Below are 17,832 nucleotides of genomic sequence, written 5' to 3'. Positions count from 1 at the left end.
CTTCAACGACCCTTCCAACGTTGTACTTTCTTTTCGTCTATTTCAACCACGCAGCCGACACCGCCAATTTTCGATGAATGCATTGCACGTAGCATTCTGTCAGAAACCAGTTCGCGACAGTAAGAATACCAATCGCTCACTGTTTCTGACGAAGCTACTTTGTTGTCAATGCTACTCTGCAAAATAGCATTTTCGTAGCTTTCTCCCTGAGAAAAAATATACGTTAATATTATTACTTTCTCAGGAGAAAGTTTGGTTTTGGCGAACCAAGTGCCTTTTGCCTGAGACACTTGCTCATCTTTACCAGAGGCGTGAGTACGTCGGCAGCGAAAAATATCTAATCCATCTCTCGTTTTGCATAATTTCATATTATGCCCTTCAGAACATGTTTTTGATGAAGGCAGTAATCCTTCAGAAACACACCATTGCACACGTATCCCTGTCTCCGACAACTTCCTTAACTAAACGAAAATAATTCCATCTATTCATTGCTAGAATCGGTAGTGACAAAATCGGATGAAATTACACTTGGAAAGATAATTGCGATGCTACAAACTGAAAATCGTTAATAGCAATGAAAGGACTGGACATTATGTTCCCATAGATCCCCTAACTCCATATTCCCTCTGGCTTGCAGTATGCCATTTCCTGTTTGTAATGAAAAACAGCCTGTTAACGAATTTCCGCGAAATGCGTTGATCGTAATTGACTGTTCATTAGCTATTTTGGTGATACATACATGTCTTCTCCATTTAAAACAGAACCAGATCATATTTGCAGATCACAGCAAATAATGAGTCTTTCATGGCAAAGTTATCAATTTGTTGAAAAATAACTTAGTGAAATTCATATCTTTCTTTAAATATGCTTTAAGAATATAAAATTAGAAAATATTCCTGTTTTTAACAGTGCAGTTTCTTGGGAAATTGTCAAAACACAAGAAAAACAAAAAGGCACTTTTACTACTTGTACCTTCATTACATAATTTCAAAATGCTTTCCAAAGTATGAGTGAAAATAAATTATCATCACATAAATGAAATAAACAATGTTTTCATTGAAATATAAACTATTGCAACTGTTTGACTAGGTAAAAAATAAAGTCTGCATAGGAATAAATTATATTCTGCTCTGACTTATGCATGCATAAATAAGTGTGTGTTTATGTGTGCATGTGTCATAAAATAAAAACTAACATATCCACTATTTTTATTAACAATCATGCTAACCTCAGGAACAGTAAGGGCAGAATTTAACTTTCTTGCATGTAACTCTAAAAAGCATACTATGATTATTACTTTCCAGCTGATGTTCTGTCGCTGAATTCTGGTAGTTTGATTTAGGTCCTAATCTAAAAAAAGACAGCTAATTGCATGGGTGTTTACACGGTGCTTCAATATGTTACATGAATGCAAAGCCAAAAATCCCTTATAAAGTTCTCCTCAAAGGCACACCTTCTCTTACGCAGATATTTTTTGCATGCTTTGACATAATTAAAACACACCAAACCAAACGGATACATGCCACCAGCAATTTTAAACTCAAAATATTCCTTAACTAACCCTCAAACCCTAACCTGATTTCGGTTATTGTTATTGGAGAGCTATGCTGAGTGATCAATGAATAAGAAAAAAATTTCATTGAAAAATCATGTAGGAATAGTTTCGTATAAATTATCATGTAAGTGTGATATTGCATATATTTATTATATGATTACTTAATTTTTTTGTTTTTAATTATTTTTATTTTTTTCTTATTACGTGCTTCGCCCTTAGGCACTCCACGGAAAGGGAGGGATGCCCCGTAGAGGTCTTTTTAAGGAAAACTGACTCATATCCATGTTACACTTAGGGAAATCATGAAAACGTGCATGCAGCCAGCCCGTTTGCCGGGACTTGAACCCAGGATCAAACTACCAGTGTTAAGCAGCTTTTACCGCTCGGCCGCTGGTGGGCTTGTTAATTATTATTAATAATATATTTAGGCATAGTATTTCTTTTAAATTCATCTTCTGATTTAAAATCTATTTTGAATTTTCAAATCATAATTTTATCAAATAAGTTACTGAAAATGTAGTCACAATCTCACTCTATCAAATCCGAAAATTGAGTTCAAGGATGGACAAACTATGGCCAGTGAACAGCTACCTGTTTAAAGCTTCTATATAGATATATATTATTCTATTCAGCAAATTATCAAAATATATTTAGGATTTAACTATGCAATACATAATGTATATTGTAAATATATATTCATTTTTGTTTTGGCTATACAATGTATACTGTATTTGTATAAATAAAACGTAAAGGAATATCACGTGATTTGCGCATAACATGAGTTCACATAGATATCTGTTATCTCACTTCATCAACATGTATACTGTGCTCATCGACTTTGTTACATCACGAACACAGATAAGTATAACAAGATTTAGATCTCCCACTGAAAATTCCCCAGAAAGCGAGAATTACTGATAATGTAACGAAATGAAGAAAGGTAATCTTTTTTTTTTTTTTTAATGTGGAAATTTTAACTATTTTCAAGTGGTCTGTTTAAATTTCCATTGAACATTAAACCTGTGCTTGATGTAACCATGAGGCTTGGGAATAGTATTCAATCTTGTTGATGTACCCACAGGGAATTACGAGATTTACCTAAGCCCTTAAAATCTGAATACTTGCATGTGCTGTATTACACAAAACAAAAGTAAGATGGCTTAGTGCAAAATGTGTTTTCGAGAAAGTTTGGCAACTGATTAATGAAATTGTGCCATTCTTCAATGAGAAACATTGTTCTGTAAAGTGTGAAATTTTAAAATATATAGCATCAATTAATTTAGAAAGCAATCACAAAAAATCAGAGTCATATTTGCAAATTTTCACAGGACTAGTAAGTGATTAGTCACAGGATTTAATTTATATTAAGATACAGCATGGTTTTCAACTTAGCATTTTTCACATTTCTTTGTCATATGAACAATTTAAATGTCAAAATGCAATAGTTATGAAAATAGCCTGAAAAAAAACCTGCATTTTGAGTCTGATTTTGAGTTTAAACACAGATTTCAATGCAATTCAAATGTAACTAGAAATTTTCAGCATGCCTTGCAATATAAACTATGAAGCCGTGAGACCACATTTGCAACTTGAAGTAATTTAGTTACAGTCTAACAATCACTTGAAGCAGTTGTTTCTCAGTGTTCCAAAATTACAGTTGTTCAAATCATTATATAACTACATATACATGGGAATAACAAAAAGTAGTAAAATTTATCACAGATCTGCACACGTTGGTTCACTCTTTTCTTTTGACGATATTCTTAGCATATGCTAAGAACATGATGCTATTACAAAATGCTGGTTATCAAAATTAATCTCCAAAATAGATAACTTATTTATCTTGATAATTTCAAAATATTTTTCTATTCAACTACATAGAGATAATCAAATTAATAAAATTCCCAAAGCCTGTGGAAACTATTCAACATTACAAAAAAAATCATAAAACAACAGTCTCCTATTCAACTTATATAAACAAAGTAATTGTTCAACTTTACACAATCCTAAACAAGTCTTTTAACTGAAGACTAACTTTATATCTCTGGTCAATGCAAAGTTTTGTAAATGCCTATATTACAAATATTTTCAATAACACATTAAAAACACTTAAAAATAAATAGCAATGTCTCCGTAAAATAATGAAACAAACATGAATGCCAAAGTGAAGACTACATGTCATGCCATAGTCATTTGAAATAAATTGTATTGACACACATTTCACTTTGGAAAGAAGAAAATCCATCTCTAAAAAGATGTTTGGAAACTTATAAGAAATGATCAGCAAATTTACCTTAAAATGGACGTAAATCAATGCTGTATACATTACTGCATTTTAGAATATCCAAAATGAGAATGAAAAAAGCAATATTTTCATTGATTTTTAGGAAATAGCATATGCTGTTGACAAATTCATATGTAAACTAGGATAATTCTAGTTCCAGGATATCGCTGAAATTATTTCTCCTTATAACAGATGTGGGAAAAAACCAGCACTTGCAGCATTCTAGACCTTTCATCAGGCCTGATGAAATTAAACGCAGCAACATCATTTTCTTCTGAATGATGCATTCAGGTGTATGAGAAAGGCAGATGAAACACTTCTCAGAATGTTGTATCATAAATGAGTCGTAAATGCTTTGCTTATATTATGCCAAGCATTAATAGCTTTAGGGGCCATGACAATGTGATGGCCCAAGATACTAAGCACTGAAGATTCAAACTAGGGTCAAACTACCAGTATCCAGCAACTGTATTGCTGAACTGCTTGTGAACTTGATCAAAAGTATGAATATCTTGTTAGTGAAACCCATAACGTAAGAAAAACGGCACACTTGATAAAATGTTCAAGATTAATGGTCGATTTTGTTATGAATCCCATGGTTCTGACATGTTTTAAATATACTCCTTCCACACGGATAGAAGCTGAATGATCATTGTCCTGCTTACTACAGATATAACCTTTCAATGTATAATCTGAAGGAAAGTTTAGGTTATTCGAATATGGCAAAGCATACCGGCTGTTGACCTGAAGAAGGATGCCTTTATGACCATTCTACGGGAAACTGGCTTGTATTTGCATTACATATGAGGAAAACTAGAAAAATCAACCATGCAGCCAGCCCTTTAACAATGATATGAACACAGATGAACTACCAGTATTCAATGGTCTTAACCACTAGTAGGAAAAATCTAAAAAAATGCTTGCAATATCATGCAATCAGAAATTCACTAAATGTTGCACAGCAGGATTACTTTTTCAAGTGTCGAGGATGAGAATACTTAATGAATGAGAATTGTTTACATAGGTATTTGGTCATGGTATTATTCATTACATATATTCTCTGTTGTTCATACAGATACTAATATTTTAGTACATTTAAAAGTGTCTTTTTCATTAAGTGCTTTGCTTGTTCAATATTCCCAAAATTGTGTTTCATATGTTAAGTGCTACTGTACATATTAATGGATTCATTACAGAATAATACATTTCAAATATCCATTTTATGCAAGCAATTTTCAAAGTTAATTTTTGAATTTACTTGCTGATAGCTTAAAATATTTTATTTTGAAACAACTGCCTTTTTCACAATAAACTGGACATTGCCAAGAATCTTCAATAATATTCAAATCCTGCATTGTAAATAAAACTATAAGAACATTATACATTTTGTTATCTTTCAAAAGTCAAACTTTGATTAATTACTCAAAGCAGTGGTTTACTAACTTTGATGACCAATAAAAAATCTTAAAAAAAAAATTTTTTTTAATCTCATCTCAGAGAACCAATAATACTTTTTTTATTCATTATTACTTCTTTATTTCATTCTAATCATCTATCATATATAAACACCTAGCATCTTCTGAAGGGTAATTGCTAAGATATATTAAAAATATTACCGAATAAATTTTTAAGCATGAAAAGTGATGTAATTCCTATTATTTTAGATAAAAATAAGAGTAATAAAAATAAAAACTTTAGTTAATTATTTAAACCTTATATTATTGCGGCCCACGTTAATCATGTTTTAGGACTCGGGTACCCTATGGTTCTGAGTGTTTAGTCTTTTAATTATTAAGAACACAGTCATACTACTCTAAACAGGCGTGTTACCAATTATCAATAAGCCCCCCCTCCGCCGTAATTTCGCCTGCTCATCCAGTAGTGATGCACCACCAGTCAGCGGCAAAACGGAGCACGCACAGAACATACGAGAACAGATTTGTTGTCTAAGCGTTTGAAGAATCAGGTTGCTACCTACGACCACCGAATTCACCGGGTTACCAACTTTGAACTCTTATCGCCAATTTTGGCGATGTTTACATTTAACGGATCCTCTGCGGAAGTGCTTCCGTCTAATGAATCAAAAAGTAACTAAAACTAATAATTTTCAGAAAAGCTTCCTCTCCTTATTTAAAAAAAAAATTTAGTCAGAATAGAGAAAATATGAAAAACATTTTTCATGTTGACGAAGACTAATATGCAACTTTATTTCTATTTAAAAATACCACCCGCCGCACCAGGGAAAAAATAGTAAAGTAACATAACAAACAAATATTAAAGAAAAAGCAGCATAAAGTGTGTATACAAATATACACATTTTATGCCCGTGTTCTCGAACTCAAATTGCATGTGGGACAAATGCACAACCTGAAAGCAAGCAGACAGGCCAAAATTTTTTTTTAAAAAAAGAGGTTTAACAAATCAATTTTTTTTTATCTATATATTAAAAAAAAAGGTATTTTTCTGTTTTGCTGGCACAGGCGATAAAGTCGCCAATAATGGTACAACTGATGCCAAATGGAATATTCTCGATGGTTAAACTTTTACACCTCATTTTCAAAACAAGTCGCAGCCATTTCTTATCAGATTGATTGTTTCTTGGACTGGCATACAATTACATAGAATTTTTACCAGATAGTTCAATTTTATGCCCTAAGACCATTTGTGGTAAATACGTCAATTAGGATGCAATCGCACCATTTACCCGAAGTCGAAAACATCAAAAAGCAAAGTCACGGGTTACATTCATCCATTCTAATGAGAATGCACTAGTGAAGTAAAGCACTGTGGTTTTACATAATTTCTGAGCGAACTATTTGTACAAATTGAAATAATTCTTGCATTCCAAATTAAGATTTAACTTGACATCAATACAGATAATTACTGAGAAAATTAGATTTTTGTAGCGTAGTTCATGGTGTGGTGTGGTGGTGTGGTGTATTTAATTATGGCAAAGCACACTAGGGCTATCTGCCTAAGGGGAGGGATGCCTTTCGTGGAGGACTTTCTAAGGGAAACTGGCTCGTATACACGTTACACATGGGGAAAACCACGAAAACGCCCATGCAGCCAGCCCGTTCGCGGGATTCGAACCTCGGACCGAACTACCAGTGTTCAGCGTCTTTACCGCTCGGCCGCTGGTGGGCCGTAGTTCATGTGAAATGAGATTACATGGGGTCACGTGATATGAACCGGCAAATCAGGATGTTGAACCATGAAAGCATAGCAAATTCTTAAATTAATGTCTTTTTACAAATTTGTTCCTATTTATTGGCTTTTTACAAAATTTTAAACAATATGCAAATGTTTATGCCTTCAAAATAAAAAATTCTTAGAACTAATATTTGTTAAAATTTTTTATGTGTATACTGTATGTTGTCGCCAATAAAGTCTGCTTGGCAAGATATGCGCCGGTGTAACGGAAAAGTACAAATAAAAAAAAAAAAAAAATTACTACACACTTGTCCAAACATGCATATAAAAAAAATGGGTACTATTCTGTTTTGAGGGCCGTAAAAATATTGCAGCGAAAATGTATGCGCAAAAGCGCCCATTTAACAGCATGCCAAATGTAGCGTATGCGCTGATTTCATATTGCGTAAGTATATATTGTTCTATATTTCTGAAGATGCCATTGAAATACTAGTTTAATTTTTAAATCCTTTTTTGATTTTAAATTCTTTTTTGATATCCTATGTATTTAACAATTTGGGAATTGCCCATGACGAAAAGTCGGCAACAGAATTTTGGGTAAAGTGCAGAATCACCTACTGCTTGACGCGTTTTTAAGAATTGCACATACTCAGTATCCATGTGCACATCGACCTATTTTCACTTTAAAAAAAAAAATCCTAGAATTGCACAAAAATGGCACTGCGCACACCCTTGACTTTATCTACGTACACATCGCCCAATTTTCACTTAAAAAGTAAAAGAAAATTGAGAAAAATCCAATTGTTTTTAAGCCTTGTAAAAAGCGGCAAACAAATAAGTGAGCGATTCTGCACTTTACCGAGAATATTTTCAAAGAAAAGGCATCATTCATTATACAAAATGTTTGAACAACCAACGAGATGAAATTATGCTTTACCGATAAGTCGGTAGCGAAATAGCGATGCAGGCATCCATTCAGTTATGTTTAGCAATTTTTATATAAATTATAATAATGATCTGAAATAGTTATTTACTCTTAGACTTCCATTCAGTCATGTTTAGCCTTATTCATATAAATTATAATAATAAAAAAAGTAATATATGAAATTAACCTTTCATCTAAATTAAAACATCCATCTTAGATAGTTATTTACTATTATACTTCTTTTCTTGCCGCAATTATTTTTGGCAGCATTAGCATCAACAATAGTTTGGCGATTTTTTACGGCCTTCGAAACCGAATAGTACCAAAAAATGCAAGAAAATTCAAATTTATGCTTTTTTTCCGTCCGAAATGTAAAAGTTGGTATCTGAAAGAAATTTTTGTTGGTCAGACTATAATTTCAAACATACTGAGAGCCAGCTAAATAATAAATTTCTCAGACTAACATTTAGTCAAATAATTCCGATATATTGAGGTAAATAACTTACAATGGGATTATTCTTATTGCAAAAATTCATCTCAGAGCACTTAACTTTTGACAAGTATGAATAAAAGTTAATCAAATCTGAATCTTCAAATCTTTGAATAAGGTTATGTCACAGTGTTCTATTTTTAGATTTTCCATGGCATTGCTCACATTTATGTTTGGTACTGAAAATAGTGTAAAACTGGCCTCCAAAAACTAAAATCTTTAATGTTTTTTCAAATTCTTGTTATAATACTGCTAATTAATTTATGGGAAATGTATTTGTGGGCTGCGAGTTTCAGACCATTGTTTTATGCCACTGCTTTTACAAAAGACCTAAATCAGCACGTTTTCTTCTATGAAAACTAATGGTAATTACTTGTTAACTTCATAGCATTAAAATTTATGAAATATTTCACAGGAATGTCCTATTTTCATAAAACAAGAGAAATTATGGTACTATTCGGTTTTGAGGACAGTAAAAAATCGCCAAACTATTGTTGATGGCAGTGCTGCCAAAAATAATTGCGGCAACCCTAATGCAAGAAAGGAGGTATAAAAGTAAATAACTATTTAAGATAGATGTTTTAATTTAGATGAAAGGTTAATTTCATATAATACTTTTTTATTATTATAATTTATATAAAAAAGGCTAAACATGACTGAATGGAAGCATAAGAGTAAATAACTATTTCAGATCATTATTACAATTTATATAAAAATTGCTAAACATAAACATAACTGAATGGATGCCTGCATCATTATTTTGCTACCGAGTTATCGCTAAAGCATAATTTCATCTCGTTGGTTGTTCAAACATAATTTTCTATAATGTATGATGCCTTTTCTTTGAAAAAATTATCGCTAAAGTGCAGAATCGCTCAATTATTTGTTTGCCGCTTTTTACAAGTGTAAAAACAATTGAATGTTTGTCAATTTTCTTTTACTTTTTAAGTGAAAATAGGTAGATGTGTACATAGATAAAGTCAAGGGTGTGCCCAGTGCCATGTTTGTGCAATTCTGGGATTTTTTTTTACAGTGAAACTAGGTCGAAGTGTACGTGGATACCGAGAATGAGCAATTCTTAAAAACGCGTCAAGCAGTGGGTGATTCTGCACTTTACCCAAAATTCTATTGCAGACTTTTCGTCATGTTAAATTGTTAAATTCATAGGCTATCAAAAAAGGATTCAAAACTTAAAACTAGTATTTCCATGGTGTCTTAAGAAATATAGAACTATATAAACTTACGCAATCTGAAATTAGCGTGTACACTAGATTTGACGCGCTGTTAAATGAGCTTTTGCTAGATTTGGCGCTTTTGAGCGTACATTTTCGCTGCAATTTTTTTACGGTCCTCAAAACGGAATAATACTGAAATTATTAACACCAAATAACCGAGATATTATAAATAAATATAAAATCTACACAACAGAAAACTTGCGATTCTTTTAACACAAGGCATAGCATAAAAGAAATATATTTCAAACTGCATTTAGTTAACCAATAACTAAATATTATAATTTATTTTTTACAAATGCAACAAAAAAAAATTAAACTACTTAATGTTCACCTAAACTCGTTCAATTAAATTTTGAATTGCATATTAAGAAAGTAATTTCTTTGATCAATGAAATAACATTGGAATGAAAAGTAAGAGCATTAGAGAAGCTAACTACAAACAAAGGTATGATATAAACAGGATTAAAAAATAAATGCACCAGTCTTCAGTCATCATTTAACTCAATATCAGACAAATCCGAACCACTCTTAGATTTATCTGAATCTTCATTATTTTCTGGCTCAGACTCTTCCTCTGAATGATTTTCTGTTTGTGACAATATTTCAACACCTTTAATATCTCTGTTCTTTAAATTACCAAGCCAAAAAGCTTCTTCACATTTATTCACAGCAAGCATAATTTTTACACGAAACACAAATACTTCCAAACTCTTCTTTAAAAGTGGAACATATTTTATCAAAAATACATCTTTCAACACTTTTGAGTGACTACAAACATGCTGCAAATACCGTGTGCTCACTTGCAGTGTTTTCATTAGGCATATAATTTCTTCTTTATTTGTTATAAAGAGCTTATCCATTAATGGCATGCCATACCTTAAGAATGTATTTAGAAATTCTCGACTAAATTTCAAACACGCACCTATATTAGATCGTGCTCCAAAAGCTTTTATCAAATTAGTAAGCACCTGAAAAACTTTAAATGCTATTGACCATTCATAAATTTGTTCATTGTTACTATGCTTTTTTATAAAGTATCCTTTTACATGATCAACTAAATTCATTAGCATGATCTTATAATAGCAGTTCAAAGAAGATTTATTGAGAGTATTAAATACTCTATTCTCATCATCATTCAGTAATTGTGAAATAGCTTCTTCACACAAATAATTCAAGGATTCCAGCACAGAAGGACTATTGTGAATATAAGTTTCTACAATTACTTTTATATTTTCATTTATCTCGGTAGTTTTAGCAAATTTGGTATCTATATCAAACCAATCTTTTTTAAGAAATGCTAAAGCCATTTCAGATACTTTTTCTTTTGGTGCATTATCATTAGTATAAACTAAAATTGATGACAACAACTGCATGAAATTTGCTGCAGATGACAATGATGGAATAGTATCTACAAATTTGATCAAATAAGTGACAGCTTTTGTGACTAGTTCAGTACAGGATGCACTTTCATCTTTCTCCTGAAAAGGTATATTTAGAGCTTTCTTCAAAAGCTTATCATTATCTCCTAAATTAAAATTTTTCCACGAAATAATTTGCTTCATTACTTTGAAAATAAGATTCATGCATTTCATAATACATTGTGAATCATCAGTAAATAAAAGTAAAGAATCTTCTATACCATCACACTCAAGAGTAATGTTTTTAAAGTACTTAGCACAATCTTCTACAATACTGCAGAGTGATGGTAAGAGTAAGATACAAAAAGACACAATTTTTAAAACTTCCTGCGATTCTAAATTTGAAAAACGACTTTGTTTTTGAGCTGTCTTTAAAAAGTATGTAGTTGTGCATAAGCAATAATTCAGTTTTATATTTAAATCATTTAGTAAGAATATTAGTTCATTAGGATGTAACTGCAAACATGTAATTTTTTCGTTGGCAAATATATCTCCTCTTTTTTGGAATGTGACACCTAATTTGAATAAAGCAAACACATCAACATCAAATTCTCGAAAGAAGGGTAGCAAGTTCTTTAAAATTGAAGTATCAACAGTATTTATCACTGAGGTTTCTTCTGCATCTGACTCAATACATTTTGATGGTGATTTAAGCGAGAAACTTTGAGAAATAACCTGACTTTGTTCTGCATTTTCATCAGTTTTTGCCTTTTTGGAACCTTTTTTCTTTCCTTTTAATTTTCTTTTATTTGACTTTTTTGTCAACAATTTAAAATAACTTTGCTCTTCACAGTCAAAATTTGCTGTAGGTGGAATATAATTTTCGACATCAGTTATATATCTGCAAACCAGATTTTCCATTTCTATCAAAAGTTGCAAACGACATAAAATATTACACTTAATATCTTCATCATCACTAGAAACAAAGGCATTAATATTTTCCCTTATCCAATTAATGCAATAAAATAAGGTGTTTAAAAGTAAGTGTTTTTCAGCAACTGGGAGGACAGAGAATTTCTGAATTCGCAACTCAGGTAGCATAATTGAACAACCTAAAAGAGCATCGATAGCTTCAAGATTATTATCTTGCATCTGCCTGAAAATGCGTAAAAGTCTAAACACAGGTGCTAACTTCATAGCAGATGCCTTATTTTGAGGACTGCAATGAATGCCAGAAGTTTCTGGTGAGACAGATATTTTAAGTAACATACTAAGAATTTTGCTCTGGTCAGAAAGCGGCTTTTTACTACTTTGTGTTAAAGATAAATTTCCACACTTTTGTGAAACACCAGATTCAAGTTTTTCAAAATCTTTTTTAACAATATTATGCAAGTCCACAGCTATAGGTTCATTAACTTCATCCAAGCCAAATTTGGGGCTAACTTGCTCTGCACTATATTCATCAGGCTTAACATCGATAATATAAATTTCTTCAAAATCTGAAAGAACATGTTCTCCAACCCAATCTAATACAACTGCACCAAGTTTTGTTTTATTCATTATATGTGACAGTTCATCACAAAACAAGGCAAAAGCCTCACATGATTCAGATGTACTTTCTCCTACAAGTTCCAGAAGTTTTATAGAATGCTCGTAGCAAGCATCAATATCTAGAACTTCAGATGATATTGATACGTTTGACTTTTCCTCATCATTTTCTTTCTCGGCTGCAGTTTTAGCTGCTGCCAAGGCTCCAATAACACCCATTTTTCTGTATCGCAAATTTTTATTAGTCAGTTGCTTTCGTATAACAATTAACATGTCATCAAGAAGCATAGCTCCTTCTCGACCACCTTGATAAGCTAAAATGCTCAGCATTTCATGAACTTTTCGAATTTGATTCAATGTCAAATCATCAAAATGATCTAACAAATTCTTTAAAAACAAAGCAAATGGAACCATCTTTTGAGTATGAAAACGAACTAGCGAAACAAGTGTATTTAACGCTGCATTGATTTCACTTTCACATTTATTACCCGCATGAGTAATCAGATTCCCAACAACTTCCTGCTTATAAAATGCATCAAACCACACAAAACATTTTATGTAGATACAGGAACCAAAGGCAGAAACTAATGGCTCAATAGAATGCAAGAGGGTTTCAGCAAGTTTAAGTAATTCGCGAGCATATTCTTGAAGAATTTTGTGATGGCATCTAAACGTGATGTGAATGAGATCTTCATTTATGTCTCCAGATTTAATTTTATTCTTTATCATACTTTCTAACTTTTTCTCATTCATTTCTAAAGCTAGAAAAATCAAAATAACAAAAATATCTAGAGATTTGTGGTTTCGTGGCCCTTTCAATGTCTCAAGATGTTTGTACCAAGCATCACATAAACATTTCTGAAATTTCAAACAATATTTTATGGTATTCAATACACTAATACCAATATTTTGTGAAGTTTCATTCTGTTTAGCTTCCAGTGGTGTTGATGATAAAATGGGATTAAAAGTAGAGTTAAAATCTATATTATTTTGAAGTTCAGTTATAGTTTCTGCGGCTTTAGCAGCAGTGAGATCTTGCAAGACAAATTTAACTATTACAGGTAAGTCATCAATATTTGCAGCTGGAATAGTTTCTAAAACTCTTTTTCTTATTTCAGAAAGCAATTCAGGATCAATATTAAGATTAGTTAAAGTGTCCAAAATAGTAACATTTAGCTCCTGATTACCAAGCAGTATTTTTCCGAGACTTTTAGCAACTTTAGAATGATCAAATTCATTGATAACATCGGGTAGCAATTTTATGATGTCTCGCTGGACTTCGGATGGTGTTGCCTCGATAAGCTCGATTAATTTATCCGCTAAAGCTTCCCCATTGACTAATTTGTTAAGCCAACGAAATTGAGATATAATCAAACAAGCTACTGTTTTACCTTCTGAACGATCATACAATGCACTATTTTCACAATAAGAAAATTCGACTAATTTTTCTAACATAATACTTGTTATTTTCTCTTGAATAACTTCTATATCTAGAAGTAAATGAACTAAGCTATCCTGTGACGTACTTCTAGCAGTTTCACAGGTAGCAGAAGTAATAGTAGGCATAAGACTCCATTTCAATCGTATTTCATCTTCTAAATGTACTTCAAAACCCGATATGAAATCCTCGATAGCAGAAGAAAATTTCCGATCAGTCAATATTTTTGTCAAGTCTCTGATAAAAACAGCTTGATCTACATTTAATTCATTAGCATTATTTTTTTCGCCGATAACAAATCCAACTTTTCTCAACGTATCAGCAAAAGCAGTTTCTGAGTTTCGTTTTCCCTGTTTCGGAAGTAGGGCAGGTTCTTGAGATACAAATACATTAGACACTTTTTTTCCAATTATTTTAGTTGACATAATGAAAAATTATCATACAGAGAAAACTTTAAATACCTAACAATCAACTTCGGGTTTCGCGCTAGAATACAAACATAAGTAACAGTTACAGTTAAGAATGCAACTTCAACATTTGGCAGAAAATCTTGTACTTTTTTAATCGACTGCACGTAAATACGTAAATTATGCAGAATGTTCCAGAATGACCAATGTTTTGCTTACTTTTGTTTTTTAAACTTTGGTGGTTAATTATAACTCTGACTTCAAAAGAGTACAGGGATCAAAGAGTACGCGTTTCTGAGATCCATAATCTTATCGTCCAAATATTGCCAAAATATCGCTCAAGGCACGACGTCTCCGGCTCAATGATAAGCAAGGTCAAGAAGACTCATGACGTTAAAAAATGCCGGACGTAGTAAAGTGGAGGTCTGAGTTGGGTAAAAAGGGGTAACCAGGAGTCACAGTCCGAAAACTGCCAAAGACAGAAGAGGATACCAACGAATCGAAGCAGCGAGGGCCAACTGAGAGGCATGTCTGCACTATGCTAGGAGACAAAGACGAGATCATGAAAATTTAAGCATACGTAAATAAATACACTGCATGACAAATTACATAAAACATACGATTTAAAAGATAAATGGGATAAAATTACAATAAAATACTACTGAATTACAAGACATATAAAGGATAAAATAAGGTAAAACAATATATACATGAATATGTACAAAAATTATGTAGGAAAGTTTGAGTCACGGGTAAGGTGGGCCGTGAGGGGTCTAATATGAGTCCATTTCGAGAATTTCATAAATGAAAACATTAAGCTGTCCCAGGTGGGAACAAGTCCGAGTATTCTTGAAGAAGTTCCCGTTCTGTGGAGAAATATATCGATAGTCTCGATCTACAGGTCTCTATGGAGCGTATCATTGGAGACAAAGCGATGTGCACGAGTTATCAGACACAAGAACTTATTTTGAGTTATCTGCAATTTACGTAGGTCAATTGTGCGAACCGCAGCCCATGCAGGCGATGCGTAGGCAAAAAGGGGCCTGGCAATATAAATATGCCGTTTCCCCCTGAGGTCTAGCTTGGAGTCTGCAGCAAGCAGAGGCGTGAGACTCTAGACAGCTCTGAGCTCTTTTCCCCTTACATAGCTGCCATCATCTCTTTCATAGGAAAAATTAAATCAGCGAAACCCTCTGCAGAAAAACTCCAAACAGGCTTCCAGGCAGCGATTTTGCTCATTCAATTTGCTGAATCTGAAAATTAAGCAAAGTTTTGTACTCGATCAAAGAAAGACCAATAGCGATGCACACAGCGTAGAGCAGCAAAATCCTTCATTCACCCTACACTTAAATCTTTTCTTTCTCCTTTCTCTTCTAGATCTGCAGTAGTCTGACTGACCTCTAACTCGGGAGTAGCTTCGTTTGTCTATGCGGAGATTCATCCTACGCATAGAGAATTTTTATTCTCTCTCAACATCCCACTAAGTGATAGTAAGAAAGTTATGCAGCTTTCTCCACGCGTTACATACAGAATGCGTCTTCGGCCCAGGCGCCTGTTTCCATGTACGTTTAGCACCTGAGTCTTCCAAAAATTTCAATAATTAGATACTTAGATTTATAAATTTCATCTCTCTAGCAGGGATGATTGTTTGATCCATAAAGATGAGTGCCGTTTCCTAAAACTTAACTTGTGCATTCGCGATTAATTGCCTGGAGTCTTATTATTATTATATTTTTTTATTCTTTCTTTCTTTTTTTTTTTTTTTTTCTGTATGAATGTTGAAAGTCTTGCGTGGAAGTGTTTCTGCTGTTTTTTCCCGCTCAATTTGTGTAATATTTTAAGGTGATTATTGATTAATTCGTAATGTTGGGGTTTCACTCCAATAATTTAGTACTTTTATCTGAAGCTTCACTGTGCGTTCTAATTAAATGCTATTTTCATTGAACGCAGCTGCGTATAGATCTTTTTTATTTAGTATGGATCTTTATTATTTTATTTAGCGTATGGATCTTTTTTATTTTTTTTTTCTAGTAATTGAGAACTCATGAATGTTCATGAGTTCTCAATTACTAGAACAAAGGAATCCCCTTTTTTAACCCGTTTTCATTTCGATTAGGTCAGTATTTTCAACACATTCCTCAACATACTGTACATTAACAGCAGTACATTAGGTCACATGGATTAACACACTGTTTGTTGCATTTTAGGATACGTTCATGGTTAGGTTACTTCACGTTTCTCTTTCATCTTTCCTATCTTAGTCTCATAAATGTTTTTCCATGTATAATCTGAGCTTTATTATTTAAGACACTTGTTTACCTGGTCTTAAAAAAATTTGTATCAAATGCTACAAAATTGCTTACTCACCTAAGGGGGGAATTCAAGTGCAACGCTCTGATAAATTGCAAATGTTAGCTCGCAAGAGGCGTTCCTGCTATCGTCTGCTAAAGTCGAATTCAAGTGCAACGCTTTACCGCTCTGGTAACTGATGACATCAAAATTGCAATGGGGAGCTGGTTTGCTCTCGTACCAGGAGAGCTTGTCCGATAAACTACATCAATATCCAATGAGACTGCGTGTCGATGTAAACAAAAAACATCAGTTCCCATGATTCCTCTGAGCTTATGGTCAAGTGTTTACTGCGTTGTAGTCAAAGAATCTGTCCTTAGAGATTCTTTGGTTGTAGTGTGGTGTAACGAAGTGTTCAGTCCTGAAAACGAAGGAAATATACAGACATGTAATGGAATGTGTACAACTTTATTTACTTTATCCTATAGATTCCGTCCAAAGTAATCTAGAGCAACAGGTGTGTGTAAAATATATTTTACTTTTCAGACAAAAATACTTGCTTTTTTAAATATAAACCACAATTTTTTCCCATTTTCAAATTACAGCATTTGGTTTTAATTCTTCTAATAGTAAGTTTAGTTTAAAATTCAAATTTGTGTTATATTTTTATTGTTCAATGCAGATGCATGATTCTTCAGTGACAGTAGGCATGTTTACCATATAAAAATTAACTAGTTCTTGAATTATATAGTAATTAATAAGCCCATCTATGTACAAGCAGATAAGCCTGCTGAACACCGCTATCCCAGTCTCTCTTTAAATACAGGTGAAAAAGCTAGCTGCATGAGTGTTTTCTTCATTTTTTCAATGTATAACATGAATACTAAGTTTTCCTTAGTCTTCCATGCAGGCATTCCTTCCCTTAGACATTATGTGATGAAACAGTTAAGAGCAATTTTAAGATTTATATTGTACATCGTTGGGAAAATATAAAAATGAAGTTAAAGGTATTTCAATATAATACAATAAAAATTATATGAAATCCTGAATTGTAGTAAGTGCTAATTCTAATGTGATATTAATGTAACATATACATCCAGAGTAAAGGTTAATTTATAAATTATGCTTTGTGTTCTGCTCATTATATTGT

At 32.7% G+C, this 17,832-nt stretch overlaps 1 protein-coding gene across 1 annotated transcript; it reads right to left on the bottom strand.

The window, feature by feature from the left end:
- Positions 1-1,007: 1,007 nt before the first annotated feature.
- Positions 1,008-14,488, bottom strand: Fancd2 (Fanconi anemia complementation group D2). Its single transcript, XM_035369745.2, has one exon. It carries the CDS (start codon positions 14,409-14,411, stop codon positions 10,128-10,130), a length of 4,284 nt encoding a protein of 1,427 aa, XP_035225636.2. The 5' UTR covers positions 14,412-14,488; the 3' UTR covers positions 1,008-10,127.
- Between the last annotated feature and the right edge of the window lie 3,344 nt (positions 14,489-17,832).

The sequence above is a fragment of the Stegodyphus dumicola genome, chromosome 8, assembly GCF_044657685.1.
Source record: "Stegodyphus dumicola isolate Sdum_Otavi_A_Nest chromosome 8, ASM4465768v1".
Classification (NCBI taxonomy): Eukaryota; Metazoa; Arthropoda; class Arachnida; order Araneae; family Eresidae; genus Stegodyphus; species Stegodyphus dumicola.
This window is presented reverse-complemented; position numbering and strand designations above follow the sequence as displayed.

Excerpts from the sequence above, each read along its gene's own strand:
- Fancd2 (XM_035369745.2), bottom strand. The coding sequence starts at position 14,411 with ATGTCAACTAAAATAATTGGAAAAAAAGTGTCTAATGTATTTGTATCT.